The 13,051-nt window shown below is 46.8% G+C and overlaps 1 protein-coding gene across 9 annotated transcripts in view; it reads left to right on the top strand.

Annotated features, from left to right (window-relative positions):
* Positions 1 to 13,051, top strand: part of LOC108175679 (uncharacterized) — a 40,935-nt gene that overhangs the window by 5,003 nt on the left and 22,881 nt on the right. For 8 of the 9 annotated variants that reach the window (XR_016225106.1, XR_016225103.1, XR_016225101.1 and 5 more), the window contains 2 exons: positions 85 to 170; positions 476 to 1,845. Coding sequence is in view for 1 of the 9 variants with exons in the window: in XM_089319901.1 (XP_089176027.1) it covers positions 85 to 170; positions 476 to 1,438 (1,049 nt within the window). In the remaining 8 variants the exon portion in view is untranslated. Of the gene's footprint in view, positions 1 to 84; positions 171 to 475; positions 2,127 to 13,051 lie in introns of those variants that run through there. The other variant, XM_089319901.1, reaches the window with a different exon arrangement.

The following is a 13,051-nucleotide window of genomic DNA, read 5'->3' as shown; positions in this document are numbered from 1 at the left end:
TCTTCCTGGGTTTGTCAGACACATATGTATATAGAGGCTACCCTGTCCCACCACAGTCACTTCACCAGCATTTCTTGCTTTTAGGCTGTTTGCGTGGAGTGGAAGATGAGGAGGTACCTTCTGAGCAGAGTGCTTCTTTAGAAGGAGTGTCCCAAATCAGGACTTCCAAGGCAAGTCCATCTCCCCAGGAGGCCCACCCCTTGTGTGGTGTACGGCCTGATCTTGAGAGACATTTTCCAGGGAACAGGCTGGACAGGAACTTTGCAGGTGTGGGGCCTGGGGGAAGCGACCATATTTCAGTGCAGGTGTGCATCAGCACCAGACTCAGCACTGTGGAGAGAAAGGTTTCAGAAGCAGCAGTGTGGGCTGAGCCTTGTTTGTGAGGAGCTATACATGCCATGTGTCAGGGGGTCCCTTTACTGGAAGGGAGGTTGGGGAGGACTCCCTAACCAGCCTCAACTTTCTCCTTGAATAGGCCACTTGTACTGAGGAGTCAAACAGCAGAGTCCACTGTGGAGTTATCTGTAACGGTGGAAAAGTTGATTGCAACTGTGGAGAACACTCACTTGTCCAGCATCACAGAGCCCTCACCAGAGAACGATGCTATGTGTGCAGTGAATGTGGGAAGATTTTTAGCAAAAGCTACAGCCTCAATGACCACTGGAGAGTTCACACTGGTGAAAAGCCTTACGAGTGTGGGGAGTGTGGGAAATCCTTTAGGCAGAGCTCTAGCCTCATTCAGCACCGGAGAGTTCACACTGGAGTACGACCTCATGAATGTGAGGAATGTGGAAAACTGTTCAGCAACAAGTCCAACCTCATTAAACATCGGAGAGTTCACACTGGAGAAAGACCGTATGAGTGCAGTGAGTGTGGGAAATCCTTCAGTGAAAGTTCAGCGCTCCTCCAACACCAAAGTGTTCACACTGGAGAAAGGCCTTATGAGTGCAATGAATGCGGCAAATTTTTTACCTATCATTCCAGTCTTATAAAACACCAGAAAGTTCATAGTGGGTCAAGGCCTTATAAATGCAGTGAATGTGGCAAATCATTTAGTCAAAACTCCAGCCTCATTGAACACCGCAGAGTTCACACTGGAGAAAGACCTTTCAAGTGCAGCGAATGTGGGAAATCCTTTAGCCAAAGCTCTGCCCTCCTTCAGCATCGGCGAGTGCACACTGGAGAAAGGCCTTATGAGTGCAGTCAATGTGGGAAATTCTTTACCTACAGTTCCAGTCTCCAGAAACACCAGAGAGTTCACACTGGATCCAGGCCTTATGAATGCAGTGAGTGTGGGAAATCCTTCACCCAGAACTCCAGCCTCATTAAACACAGGCGAGTTCACACTGGAGAAAGACCTTACGAATGCACTGAATGTGGGAAATCCTTTAGCCATAACTCTAGCCTCATTAAGCACCGGAGAATCCATAATCAGTGAAGGCCTTCCAGGTGGCACATGTATAAAATCATTTAGTGAGAGCTCTGACCTCATTACACACTGGAGAATACATCTTAGAAAAGCCCTTCTGACCACAAGGAGTATGAGAAATCCTTCAGTTGAGTGCCTTACATCATCAGATACCATAAAGTTCACATGGACTAATAATAATAAAAACCACCTGGGAAGTACTGCTGCAGGAGATCCTTTCTAAAAATGCATCTGCCTGAATTGAGTCTCATACATCCAGACGTCTGCATAAATTCCAGGTGCATGAGATTCATTGCCCTTCCTGACTGGCTCAGGGGCTTTCCAGTTGTGTCATTGCCAGCGCTGAAGCAGAAGCCACTACATCTCTGCCACGTGGCGGTGCCCACGGTGTACGCCATTCAGCCCAGTATATTCAGGTAAGTGAACGGAAATGTTCTCCCATTCACAGGAATCTGTAAGCAGCACGAACATTTGTCCTCTCATTTCTTTCTCTCTGAGGAGTTAGTGCATGGACCTGACCCAGTTTGGCCCAGAGAACTCTGCTGGTGCCTTGAGAGCTGGACTGCATTTTTCAGGGGTGTTGTTGGTCTCACAACTCTTGCTAGAACTTTCCAGCTTCCAAATCACCAGCTGTGGGAGTTGCCTGTCCCTTATTACGCTGGTTTGTACAAAAATAAAGTCATTGTTCAAGCCATCATTTGTTTCAGGGGTTCTACTCCCTATATAGGGTGCTTTGAAAATAACTGAGTTCTTCAGTGAAGAGGTGAGCAGCTTTTGTTGGAATTCCAAACTCTGTGTACCTCAGAAGACATGGTATAATGGCAGAGTACAGCTTGCCGAAGGCAGCTGCTGACCAAGGAAAGACTGGAAGATACTGTCCACTGTCCTGATTTGTATTCTGGGTGCCATGATAGGGTGTGGGTTCAGAGCGCAGTCTGAAGAGTGGCAGTTGTGACCATCTGGTGTAGCTGGGAGCAACATGAAGTCATTCTCATTCGTGGGGAGTATTGTATCAGGCTAAGCACAGGTAGGAGACCTGTTCCTCAGGTCTTCCAAGGGATCTGTACACCTTGATAGCCTGAATTCCATACGGTGGCATCGTAACTTGTAATATTATAGCAGGAATTATTGTTGTTACATAAATATGGGATTAATGAGTGGGAGAAACTGCAGTAAACTGGTTGAGATATGGCCCTTTCACAGGGACATGAGGGGAGATGGTGGAATCAAACGTGATTTTCCAAAAGCAGTAGGCAATCCAGTCTTATTTTCACAGTATTTTTCTACTAAACTAAATTATTTGCAATAGATGGCATATATTTATACTGTTTGATAAATTGTTACACCATCATTGTAATCATGATGGGGAGTCCACCTATCACCCCATAGGTACAACTTGATTTACATTAATAGATGAGTTTTTATTTTCTGGAACTTTATAAGGCTGAAACCATAAAATGTTTATATTTTTCCCCTGGTGCTCTCATACAGCATGTTTACCTTAAGATAACATGCTGTTTAACACATTAAAAGTTCCTTTTTATGTTGTTGAGAAGTATGATATTCTGTGAATATCTTACTATTTGTTTATTCATCTGCTCATGGATATTTTGACATGTTTACAGTTCTAGTTTATTGCAAATAAAGCTGCTACAGATGTTTGAATATAAGTTTCCACCTGGATATGTTTCATTTATTGTATTGATACTTCAGAGTACTGAGCTTAATTTATACCATAGGTGAATTTGTAACTTCTTAGGAAATGCCTAACTCTTATCTGACATGGTGGTTCTCTTTGGATTCCTGCCAGCATGCAAAAGTTACAGTTCTTCCATAGCTTTGCCAGTAATGGATATAGTCCTTCAGTTTTGACTTATTTGATCAGTGTGTAACAGTATTTCAGTGTGGTCTTAGTTGTATTTCCCTGATGTTTCATTATGTTGGGCATTTTTTCATATGTCATCTTGGTAAAAATGTCTTCATATCTTTTGCACATTTAAAATGAATTTTTGACAGTTCCTTTTTCATTAACAAGTAGAAACTAAAACAACAGGTTTATGTTGGGACTTCATTCTTTTTTTTTTAAGATTTGTGTATTTATTTGAAAGGCAGAGTTATATAGAGAGAGGTAGAGATACAGAGGTCTTCCATCCACTGGTTCACTCTGTAAGTATATACCTTATTTACAAATATTTTCAATTTTTTTTTCCTTTTAAAAGAGATTCATTTATTTATTTATTGAAGACAGAGTTACAGAGAGCAGGAGACACAGAGAACAAGCTCTTCTGTTCACTGGTTCACTCTGCAAATGCCTGCAGCAGCCAGGACTGGGCTATTCTGAAGTCACACCTAGGAACTCAGTCTGGGTCATCTAGGTAGGTGGTAGGAAGCCACGTACTGGGGCCATCCTTCTCTGCCTCACAGGTTGCATTAGTAGGAAGCTGGATGGAAGCGTAGAGGAGCTGGGGCCGGAACCAGGCACTCCACCTATGTGAGCTGCAGGCATTCCAAGTGGCAGCTTAACCCACTGTGCCACAACACCTGCCCCCACAGTTGCTTTCAAGTAAATGAAAGTGATCAAAAGAGTTTAAATACCATAGAGGGAAAGCTGACTTTTTTTTTTTTAACAGAGTTAGACAGTGAGAGAGAGAGAAAGGGATTCCTTCCGTTGGTTCACCCCCAAAATGGCCACTACGGCCGACACTGCGCCAATCCGAAGCCAGGAGCCAGGTGCTTCCTCCTGGTCTCCCATGCAGGTGCAGGGGCCCAAGCACCTGGGCCGTCCTCCCCTGCCTTCCCAGGCCACAGCAGAGAGCTGGACTGGAATAGGAGCAACCGGGACAAGAACCCGGCGCCCATATGGGATGCCGGCACTACAGGCGGAGGATTAACCTTGTAAGCCATGGTGCTGGCCCAGAAAGCTGCCTTTTCAAAATTTACAATCTATTTCTTCAATAAATTGATGATTTGGTTTATATTGATTTTATTTTTCTTTTTAAGATTTATTTATTTATTTGAAAGGCAGAGTTACAGAGGCAGAAGCAGAGAGAGAGAGAGAGGTCTTCTATCCACTACTTCACTCCCCAAATGGCTGCAACAGCTGGAGCTGGGCCTATCAGAAGCCAGGAGCCTGGAGTTTCTTCCAGGTCTCTATGTGGGTGCAGGGGCCCAAGCACTTGGGCCGTCTTCTACTGCTTTCCCAGGACACGGCAGAGAGCTAGGTCAGAAGGAGAGTAGCCAGGAGTCAGCTGGTGCCCATATGGGATGCTGGCACTCCAGGTGGCAACTTTACCTACTATGCCACAGCGCCGGCCCCTACTGATTTTCATTTAATAGTTTATTACCTGAAATTCCTGAGTATTTTTTGCAAGTTCTTTATATTGTATCTATATAAACCCTGGAAATGTATAATCCATTTCTTGAAATGCTTATATATTAATTTGAGTCCCTGTGTATATATATATTATTTATGGGACTTTAAACTTGAGTTCAGGGGCCAGCACTGTAGCTGGGCACCAGTTCTAGTCCCAGCAGCTCCACTTCCGATCCAGCTCTCTGCTGTGGCTGGGAAAGCAGTAGAAGCTGGCCCGAGTTCTTGAGCTCCTGGACCCATGTGGGAGACCTGGAAGAAAATCCTGGCTTCTGGCTCCTGGCATTGAATTGGTGCAGCTCTGTTCATTGCAGCCATGTGGGGAGAGAACCAGCAGATGGAAGATCTCTCTTTGCCTCTGCCTCTCTGTAACTCTTTCAAGTAAACAAAATCTTTAAAAATAAAATAAATGAGTTCAGAATCATCACACTCCTTAATCACTGTTTCTAATCTTTAATAAAAATTCATACATTTTATATATATTTATTGTGTGGTATTTGTGGGGGCTTGCTTACTAGATTAATTTTAACAAGACTGAAAATTAACAGAGCAGTAGGTATATTACAGATAAAAATTTCAAGATAGAAACAAATGTCTATTAAATCCCATGCTAATAGAGTATTGATATTGATTTGTATCTCTGTGTACCACTTTTTCGTTTATAAAAGGCAAATATTTTGAAGCTTTTGCTGAGTCCTATTTGAGATTCCACCTGATTTATCATTTGGCTTGCTGCAAAAATCTCCAACAACTTTGTAGAGACTGGAACAGATGTTTGTCCACCATGTCCATAGTAGCATTATTCACTAGAGCTAAAAGGTGGAAGTAGCTCAAGTGTTCATTGAAAGATGAATGGATAAACAAAATATCTGTGTTGTGCTGTGGCACAGTGGGCTAAGGCTCTGCCTGCGGTTCCAGCATCCCTTATGGGTGCCAGTTTGTGTCCTGGCTGCTCCTCTTCTGATCCAGCTCTTTGCTGTGGCCTGGGAGAGCAGTACAAGATGGCCCAAGTGCTTGGGCCCCTGCACCCGCGTGGGAGACCCAGAAGCAGCTCTTAGCTCCTGGCACCAGGTTGTCTCAGCTCTTGGTGTTGCGGCCATTTGGGGAGTGAATCAATGGATGGAAGGCCTTTCTCTCTGTATCTCCCTTTAATGCTGTCTTTCAAATAAATAAATAAAATATTTTTTTAAAAAACAAGTATTGTATGATTCCACTTATTGTTAGGTATCTAGAATAGGCAAATCCATGGAGACAGTGTGTAAAGTAATGTTTTCTAGTAGTGGGGGCAAAAGAGAAATAGGAAGTTATTGTTTAATGCATTCTCACTTTCAGTTTATGAAAACAAAAGAGATTTATGGTGGTGACAGTTTTACAACATTGTAACTGTACTTAATGCCACTAAGAATGGTTAATTTCATGTTATTTATATTTTAATACAAAAAGCTGTGATATCTTAATTCATATAGACCATTTTTATACCAAAAACCTGTATCTAAAGAATTACATAGTATCTTTTTATAATCAAGAAAAAAGTTTTGTAATCATATCCTTAGGAGTCATGGCTTATTTATTCGTGTGGCTATATACTCCAATTTCGTGAGGAATTTCTACTAGGTGGGAGGAGAAGAAAAGATGTACATAAATGAGTATTATGTTAAAATAGGCAAAAGTGAGTTATGAGACAGGATGCTAGAAGTCAGAATATGGAGATTCTCTTGGGGAGTTAATGGGTTAAAAAGGTGGATGCTAGGGTTGCTGGGAATCCAATAACTATTCCATGTCCTAATTTAGATGCTGGTTAGAGAAATTCATTGGATCTTGGGAAATACCGTTTTGTTTGTAGAAGTTGTACGCCTATGATACATGGACTTTGCTGAATGTCATAGGTGAAATTTACTTGATGCATTTACCGAATAATCCTCCTTGGCCGCTCAGCAGGGAAGTGTACCCTTTCCGCTTCTCCCTGCCATCTTTGCTGCTGTTAGGAACAAACATAATTGTGTTGATGCATGGCATAAGGAAATTAGTCTTTAATATTGAGCAGGAAATATTAAGCGAATAAACAGTGTTGCTCGATGAGTTGGTCACAGTGTCGGAGCACATGAGGAGTGTTGGGGTCACGTGAAAGGAGAGGCAGGACATGGGAGCGCTTCCTCTGCAAAGCACCGCGGGACAATCCCCGCGTGTTTCTTTATTGATGGATCACATCAGCCATTTGTACAGCGCATGCACGTGCTCTGATAGCTAAGATTTCTTTGAAACAGGTTTAGCAAGACCTATTAGATAAGCAAGTCTGGGAAAGCAGCTGCATGTCCTCTTGGGAGCCAACGTTCCCGTGGGAATTCAGTGCTCCTCTTGTTAATAGGTGGCTTACTGGGGCTGGCGCTGTGATGTAGCGAGTAAAGCCACCACCTGCAGTGCTGGCATCCCATAGGGGTGCCAGTTCGAGTCCCGGCTGCTCCACTTCTGATCCACTCTCTGCTATGGCTTGAAAAAGCAGTGAAAGATGGCCCAAATCCTTGGGTCCCTGCACCCACGTGGGAGACCCAGAAGAAGCTCCTGGATCCTGGCTTCAGATCAGCACAGCTTCATCCATTGAAGCCATTTGGGGAGGGAACCAGTGGATGGAAGATACTGTCGCTCTCTAACTTTGCCTTTTAAATAAATCAATTAATTAATTAAAAAAAAAACCAGGAGAACACTTAGATATTTGCTCAATATTGGCAGATATGTACACAAATATATATATATTAAAAATAGGTCATGTATTATCCCCCCCCCTTTTTTTTTTTTGACAGTGGACAGTGAGAGAGAGAGAGAGAGAAAGGTCTTCCTTTTGCCGTTGGTTCACCCTCCAGTGGCCACCGCGGCCAATGCACCGCACTGATCCGAAGGCAGGAGCCAGGTGCTTCTCCTGGTCTCCCATACAGGTGCAGGGCCCAAGCACTTGGGCCATCCTCCACTGCACTCCCGAGCCACAGCAGAGAGCTGGCCTGGAAGTGGGGCTACCAGGACAGAATCCGGCACCCCGACCAGGACTAGAACCCCGTGTGCCAGCACTGCAGGCAGATTAGTCTATTGAGCTGTGGCGCCGGCCAATTATTCTTAAAAAGTTCTGTGGCCACATCCTGTGTCCAGCAGGGTGTGTCCTCAGTGAGGGCGCTGTGGCAGGAACCTGTTCCCACAAAAGAGAGGCCCCCTTACCCTGTGTTTTAGGGTGGCTTAAATATCACTTCCTCTCCAGCTTGTGACCCTGACTAGCAACATTTTTTTTTTAAAGATTTATTTATTTGCAAGTCAGAGTTACACAGAGGAGAGAGAGAGAGAGAGGTCTTCCATCTGATGGTTCACTCCCCAATTGGCTGCAATGGCTGGAGTTGTGCCGATCCAAAACCAGGAGCTTCTTCCAGGTCTCCCATGTGGGTTCAGGGGCCCAAGGACTTTCCCAGTCCAAAGCAGAGAGCTGGATCAGAAGTGGAGCAGCCGGGACTAGAACATGGGATGCCAGCGCTTCAGGCCAGGGCATTAACCTGCTGCGCCACAGTTTTATTCTTAACTGAGTAGTAGGGAATTGCAGAATTGATGTTGTGGCTTCTGACCATGTGTCAGGTAGCAATAAGGAATTTCTTTTCTTGTGCTCCAGCTGTTCCTTGATGAACTCTGAATAGCTGCATGGAATAATAGATTAATTTGGATCTGCGCCCTGTGGGACTATCTGAAGAACTTTTTAGCCTCTGAGAGCATCCAGAGCTTCAAAGTCGGAAACCGTGTCTAAACACGTTAAGTGATCACCTGGCGACAACACTCCCCAGAAGTCTGGAAGAGGCTTTTTTTTTTTTTTTTTTTTTAAGTTTTTTATTCAGTGGGAGAAATGCTTTGGAGAGCGAGGGCCCTATCTAAGAGGGGGGGAGGAAATCTGGAATCATATCCAGCACCAGAAGCCAACCACATGAGGAGCATACAGACCAGGAAGGCCCCAAGGCCACAAGCTCTGGAGGTGCTGGGCAACACAGGCTGCAATGGCAAAAGGCCAAAAAGAAGGGTCGGGCTCACCATGTTCCAGGCCTTTAATCCACTTCCAGAGGGGCGTGGTTAATTAGCCTGATTGGCCGGTGGGCGCACAGGTGTGGTCAGTTAGGACCATGTTCGTCACACAGGAGCCTGGTGAAGGTGTGGTCTTCCAGCTCACAGATCTGATCAATTTTATCCTATACGCCTGCCTACAACATTCCTCCCTCAGAGACTCCATTCACTTAATTTTTTTTTTTTATATTTGAATTGGAGCTCTGGACTCAAATTGTCACCCACATGAAAGTCGGAGTTACACAATGAGGATAGGCAGAGAAAGAGAGGTCTTCCATCCGTTGGTTCACTAATTGGCCGCAAAGGCTGGAGCTGCACCTATCTGAAGCCAGGAGCCTCCTCCGGGTCTCCCACACAGGTGCAGGACCCAAGCACCTGGATCATCCTCTACTGTTTTCTCAGGCCACAGCAGAGAGCTGGACCGGAAGTGGAGCAGCCGGGTCTTGAACCGGCGCCCATATGGGATGCTGGCACCACAGGCGGTGACTTGACCCACTGCACCACAGTGCCAGTGCCCATTCCCTTAATCCTAAGGGATGTCAAAGAGCATAGAGTCATCACATCTTCTGTAGCTGCTTCCTGCATATGAGGGGTGTAGTGCATGCCCTGCCTGTCTTGGGTCTGGAAGCCTCTGTCCTAACAAATTCACTTTGTGAGCTGGAGCAGTATTTGTCACCGCCAGTGTCTGTGTCCTCTGCATGGTCAGTTATTCCCAGAAGTCGAGTTCTGAAACATGTCTGTTAATCAGCATACGCAAAACTGGAGCAAGACCAATTTTAAGTAGAGTGTCCCTTAAGATGAAAAGAACGTTATCACCAGATGGTGGTGATAGATTATAAACCCATTTAGCTTGAGCATAGAGAATTATAATAGAGGAACCCTTTAGGAGTTTATTGCCAACAGCAGTTCCAGAGAGAATCAAGAGAGGCAGGTGCAGCATGTCTGCCTTAAGGCGCAGCAGTCGATGTGACGAGGCGAAGGCTTTATTTACTCTTTCTGCTTTAAAGAGGTACTCGAGGCCTCTGATTGGCTCACAGGAATAGCCAAGTGTGTCTTTTAAAGAGTTCACCTGTGAAGACTTCAACGGTAGAAGTCTAATCCTATTTCACTGAGGCAGTTGTGCCCAGTAGCACCTGGTACGGCTCCTTCCATTTAAGCTGCAACTGATCCAAAGGGGATCTGGAAGCGGCCTTTTAAAGCAGGGTTAAGAACCTCCCTCACCTGCTGGCTGAGCCACAGCGGCCCGCAGCTCCCAGTGTTCAGAGATCCAGGCTAGGAATGGCCATGAGGGCACTGGAAACTGCCTTACCCAGAAGGCAACGCACCAAGTGGGGCTGGGGTTTCTGCGCATGCGCCTCGCACCAGGCCTTCCGGGATCTTGCTTGTGGCGGTCATTTTGGCTTCCCTCGGGTCTGTTCCTGCTCGGCACCGTGACCGGAACAGGCCTAACCCGAAAACAAGCCAACGAAGCCGTTGTTGGCGCTACACAGAAGCGGAGTCGCCCGGGTGACCCGCGCCGCGCTGCGTGATGGCTGTGGCCGCTGAGGGACCCGGCTGAGCTAAGTGTTGCGTTCTCCGGGGCTCTCCCTCATCCCGAAGCTCCGACTGAGGGGAGCCTGGTGCTGTCCCTGCAGCCCAGGAGGGGGTGCGGGGGAGTGTGACAAGCGTGCCAGGGAGCGACCAGCGCGTGCCGGGGTTTGGAAGAGTGACTGAGCCGAGATTCGGAACCTGGAGTCGGCCTCGTGTCTGCACGGCGGAGTGCGAGTCCGAGTGTCAGACCCTGGGCGCCCGGGAGGTTGTGCAGAGAGGGACACGGCCTGAGGGTTCCAAAAGCTTCCTGCGGGAGAGACGAGTTAATAGCTAAACCCGAGAAGACAGTGCTTGTCCAGGCTCACAGCTCTGCTCCAGGGTGGGCACTCCCTCTCTCTAGGTTCTCACTCAGAACTGGCTCTGGAGCCTGACCTGGGGAGTGGCATGGCCGTCGCTGGTCTTCACCCCACCCAGGGCTCCGGGTGAGTGATGTTCTTGGACCTCTCGCCACTCTTCTTGCCTTGGACCTGGGGGCTTTTGAACAGACACTAAAGCTGTGATCCAGGTCGTCATGGAGGAGCATATGAAATTGCTGGCAATAGCGGGCTGAGATGTAGAATGTCGTCCTTGGTAGTTACCAGTATATGTGGGGACTTGGAGGGGTGGGCTGAGCTGGTTCAAGGACCCTCAGGTCTCCTCTGTTTCAGGTGGGAACACGAAGTGTGGGAGGATTTGTGCATCGAGACAAGACACCAAAGCCTTTTTTTTTTTTTTTTTAAAGATGTATTTATCTGGAAGTCAGAATTACAGGGCGGGCAGAGGCAGAGAGAGAGAGATCTTTGATCTCCTGATTCACTCACAATGGTCAGAGCTGGGTGGATCCAAGGCCAGGAGCCAGGAGCTGCTTCTGAGTCTCCCATGTGGGTGCAGGGGCCCAAGGACTTGGGCCATCTTCCACTGCTTTCCCAGGCTATAGCAGAGAGCCGGATCGGAAGAGGAGCAGCCGGGACTCGAACCTGTGCCCATATGGGATGCTGGCATTCTAGGCAGCACCTTTACCCACTATGCCACAGGGCCAGTCCCCCCAGGCCTCTTAACTGGAACTACTACTCTTTTATTATGTCTGCATAAGGCCCAGGTGAAATTTTTATCTAAAATGAGTCCTGAACAAAGAAGTGTTTTCCCTGATGTATGGTTTTATGTGTATATCACTGATGATGTTTTGTTACTTTTTACACACATACTGAGCCATAAGCTGGCCATCGTTAACCTAATTGCTTTGTACTAACAAGCAGAACCTGAAATGATGACATACAAGCAGATAGGGACTGCAGTGGAAACATTCACAGGCAAGCAGGTAACAACGCCATCTCATTCCCTTTTTCTTATGACCTTGGGAAGGCCTTTATCACACCTTTAATCATGTCCGTCAGAAAAAAGCTTTTCATGATTTGACAGAGAAAGGTCTTCCTTCCATTGGTTCACCCCCCAAATGGCTGCTATGGCTGGCACACTGTGCCAATCTGATCCGAAGCCAGGAGCTGGGTGCTTCCTCCTGGTCTCCCATGCGGGTGCAGGGCCCAGGCACTTGAGCCATCCTCCACTGCCCTCCCAGGCCACAGCAGAGAGCTGGACTGGAAGAAGAGCAACCAGGACTAGAACCGGCACCCATATGGGATGCCAGTGCCACAGGCGGAGGATTAACCAAGTGAGCCATGGCGCAGGCCCCAGAAAAAAGTTTAATTAAAAGACAAAGGCCTCTTCCACCGGACAGGTGGGGCAGGAGTCAGGGTTGGAATTCACTCTGTAAGTGGTTGTAACAATGGAAGGTTTGAGTAAAGAAAGGTGATCCAACCCAGATCTCCTCAGGCTTCCTGTGGCTGTAGCCTGGGATGAGGGAAGTAGGAAGGCCAGGAAGGAGGCTACTGGCATCACCGAGGTGAATGTGATAGTGGTTGGACTCATGTATGACTGCAGAGGTAAAAGAAATGGAATCTGGATTAGTTTTTAGGCAGACTGCTTGATTTTCTAATTTAGGGGCAAGGGAGAGAGAGAGATGACTCAAAGGCTTGATTTTTGGCTGCTACAAGGATACAAGCTACATCAACTGGGAAGGGAAGATTGGCAGTAGGAGTAATTTTAGTGAGAATGTCAAGAATGTATTTTTGGTTCGTTAATATGAGAGGGGCCAGCGCTGTGGCATAGTGAGTAAAGCCGCCACCTGCAGTGCCAGTATCCTATATGGGCGCTGGTTCAAGTCCTGGCTGCTCCTCTTCCGATCCAGCTCTCTGCTATGGCCTGGGAAAGCAGTAGAAGATGGCCCAAGTCCTTGGGCCCCTGCACCCACATGGGAGACTCAGAAGAAGCTCCTGGCTCCTGGTTTTGGATTGGCACAGCTCCAGCTGTTGCGGCCAATTGGGGAGTGAACCAGCAGATGGAAGACCTCTCTCTTTGCCTTTCCTCTCTAACTCTGCCTTTCAAATAATTTTTTTTTTAAAGAGGGACCAATGCTGTGGCACAGTAGGTTAATCCTCTGCCTTCAGTGCCAGCCAGCATCCCATATGGGCACCAGCTCGATTCCCGGCTTCCCCACTTCTGATCCAGCTCTCTGTATGGCCTGGGAGGGCAGTGAAAGGTGG

Source organism: Oryctolagus cuniculus, chromosome 18 (assembly GCF_051225735.1).
Source record: "Oryctolagus cuniculus isolate XC-2025 breed Fujian yellow rabbit chromosome 18, ASM5122573v1, whole genome shotgun sequence".
In the NCBI taxonomy this organism is placed as follows: Eukaryota; Metazoa; Chordata; class Mammalia; order Lagomorpha; family Leporidae; genus Oryctolagus; species Oryctolagus cuniculus.
Note: the sequence above shows the minus strand (reverse complement) of the source record. Positions and strands in the feature narration are given on the sequence as shown.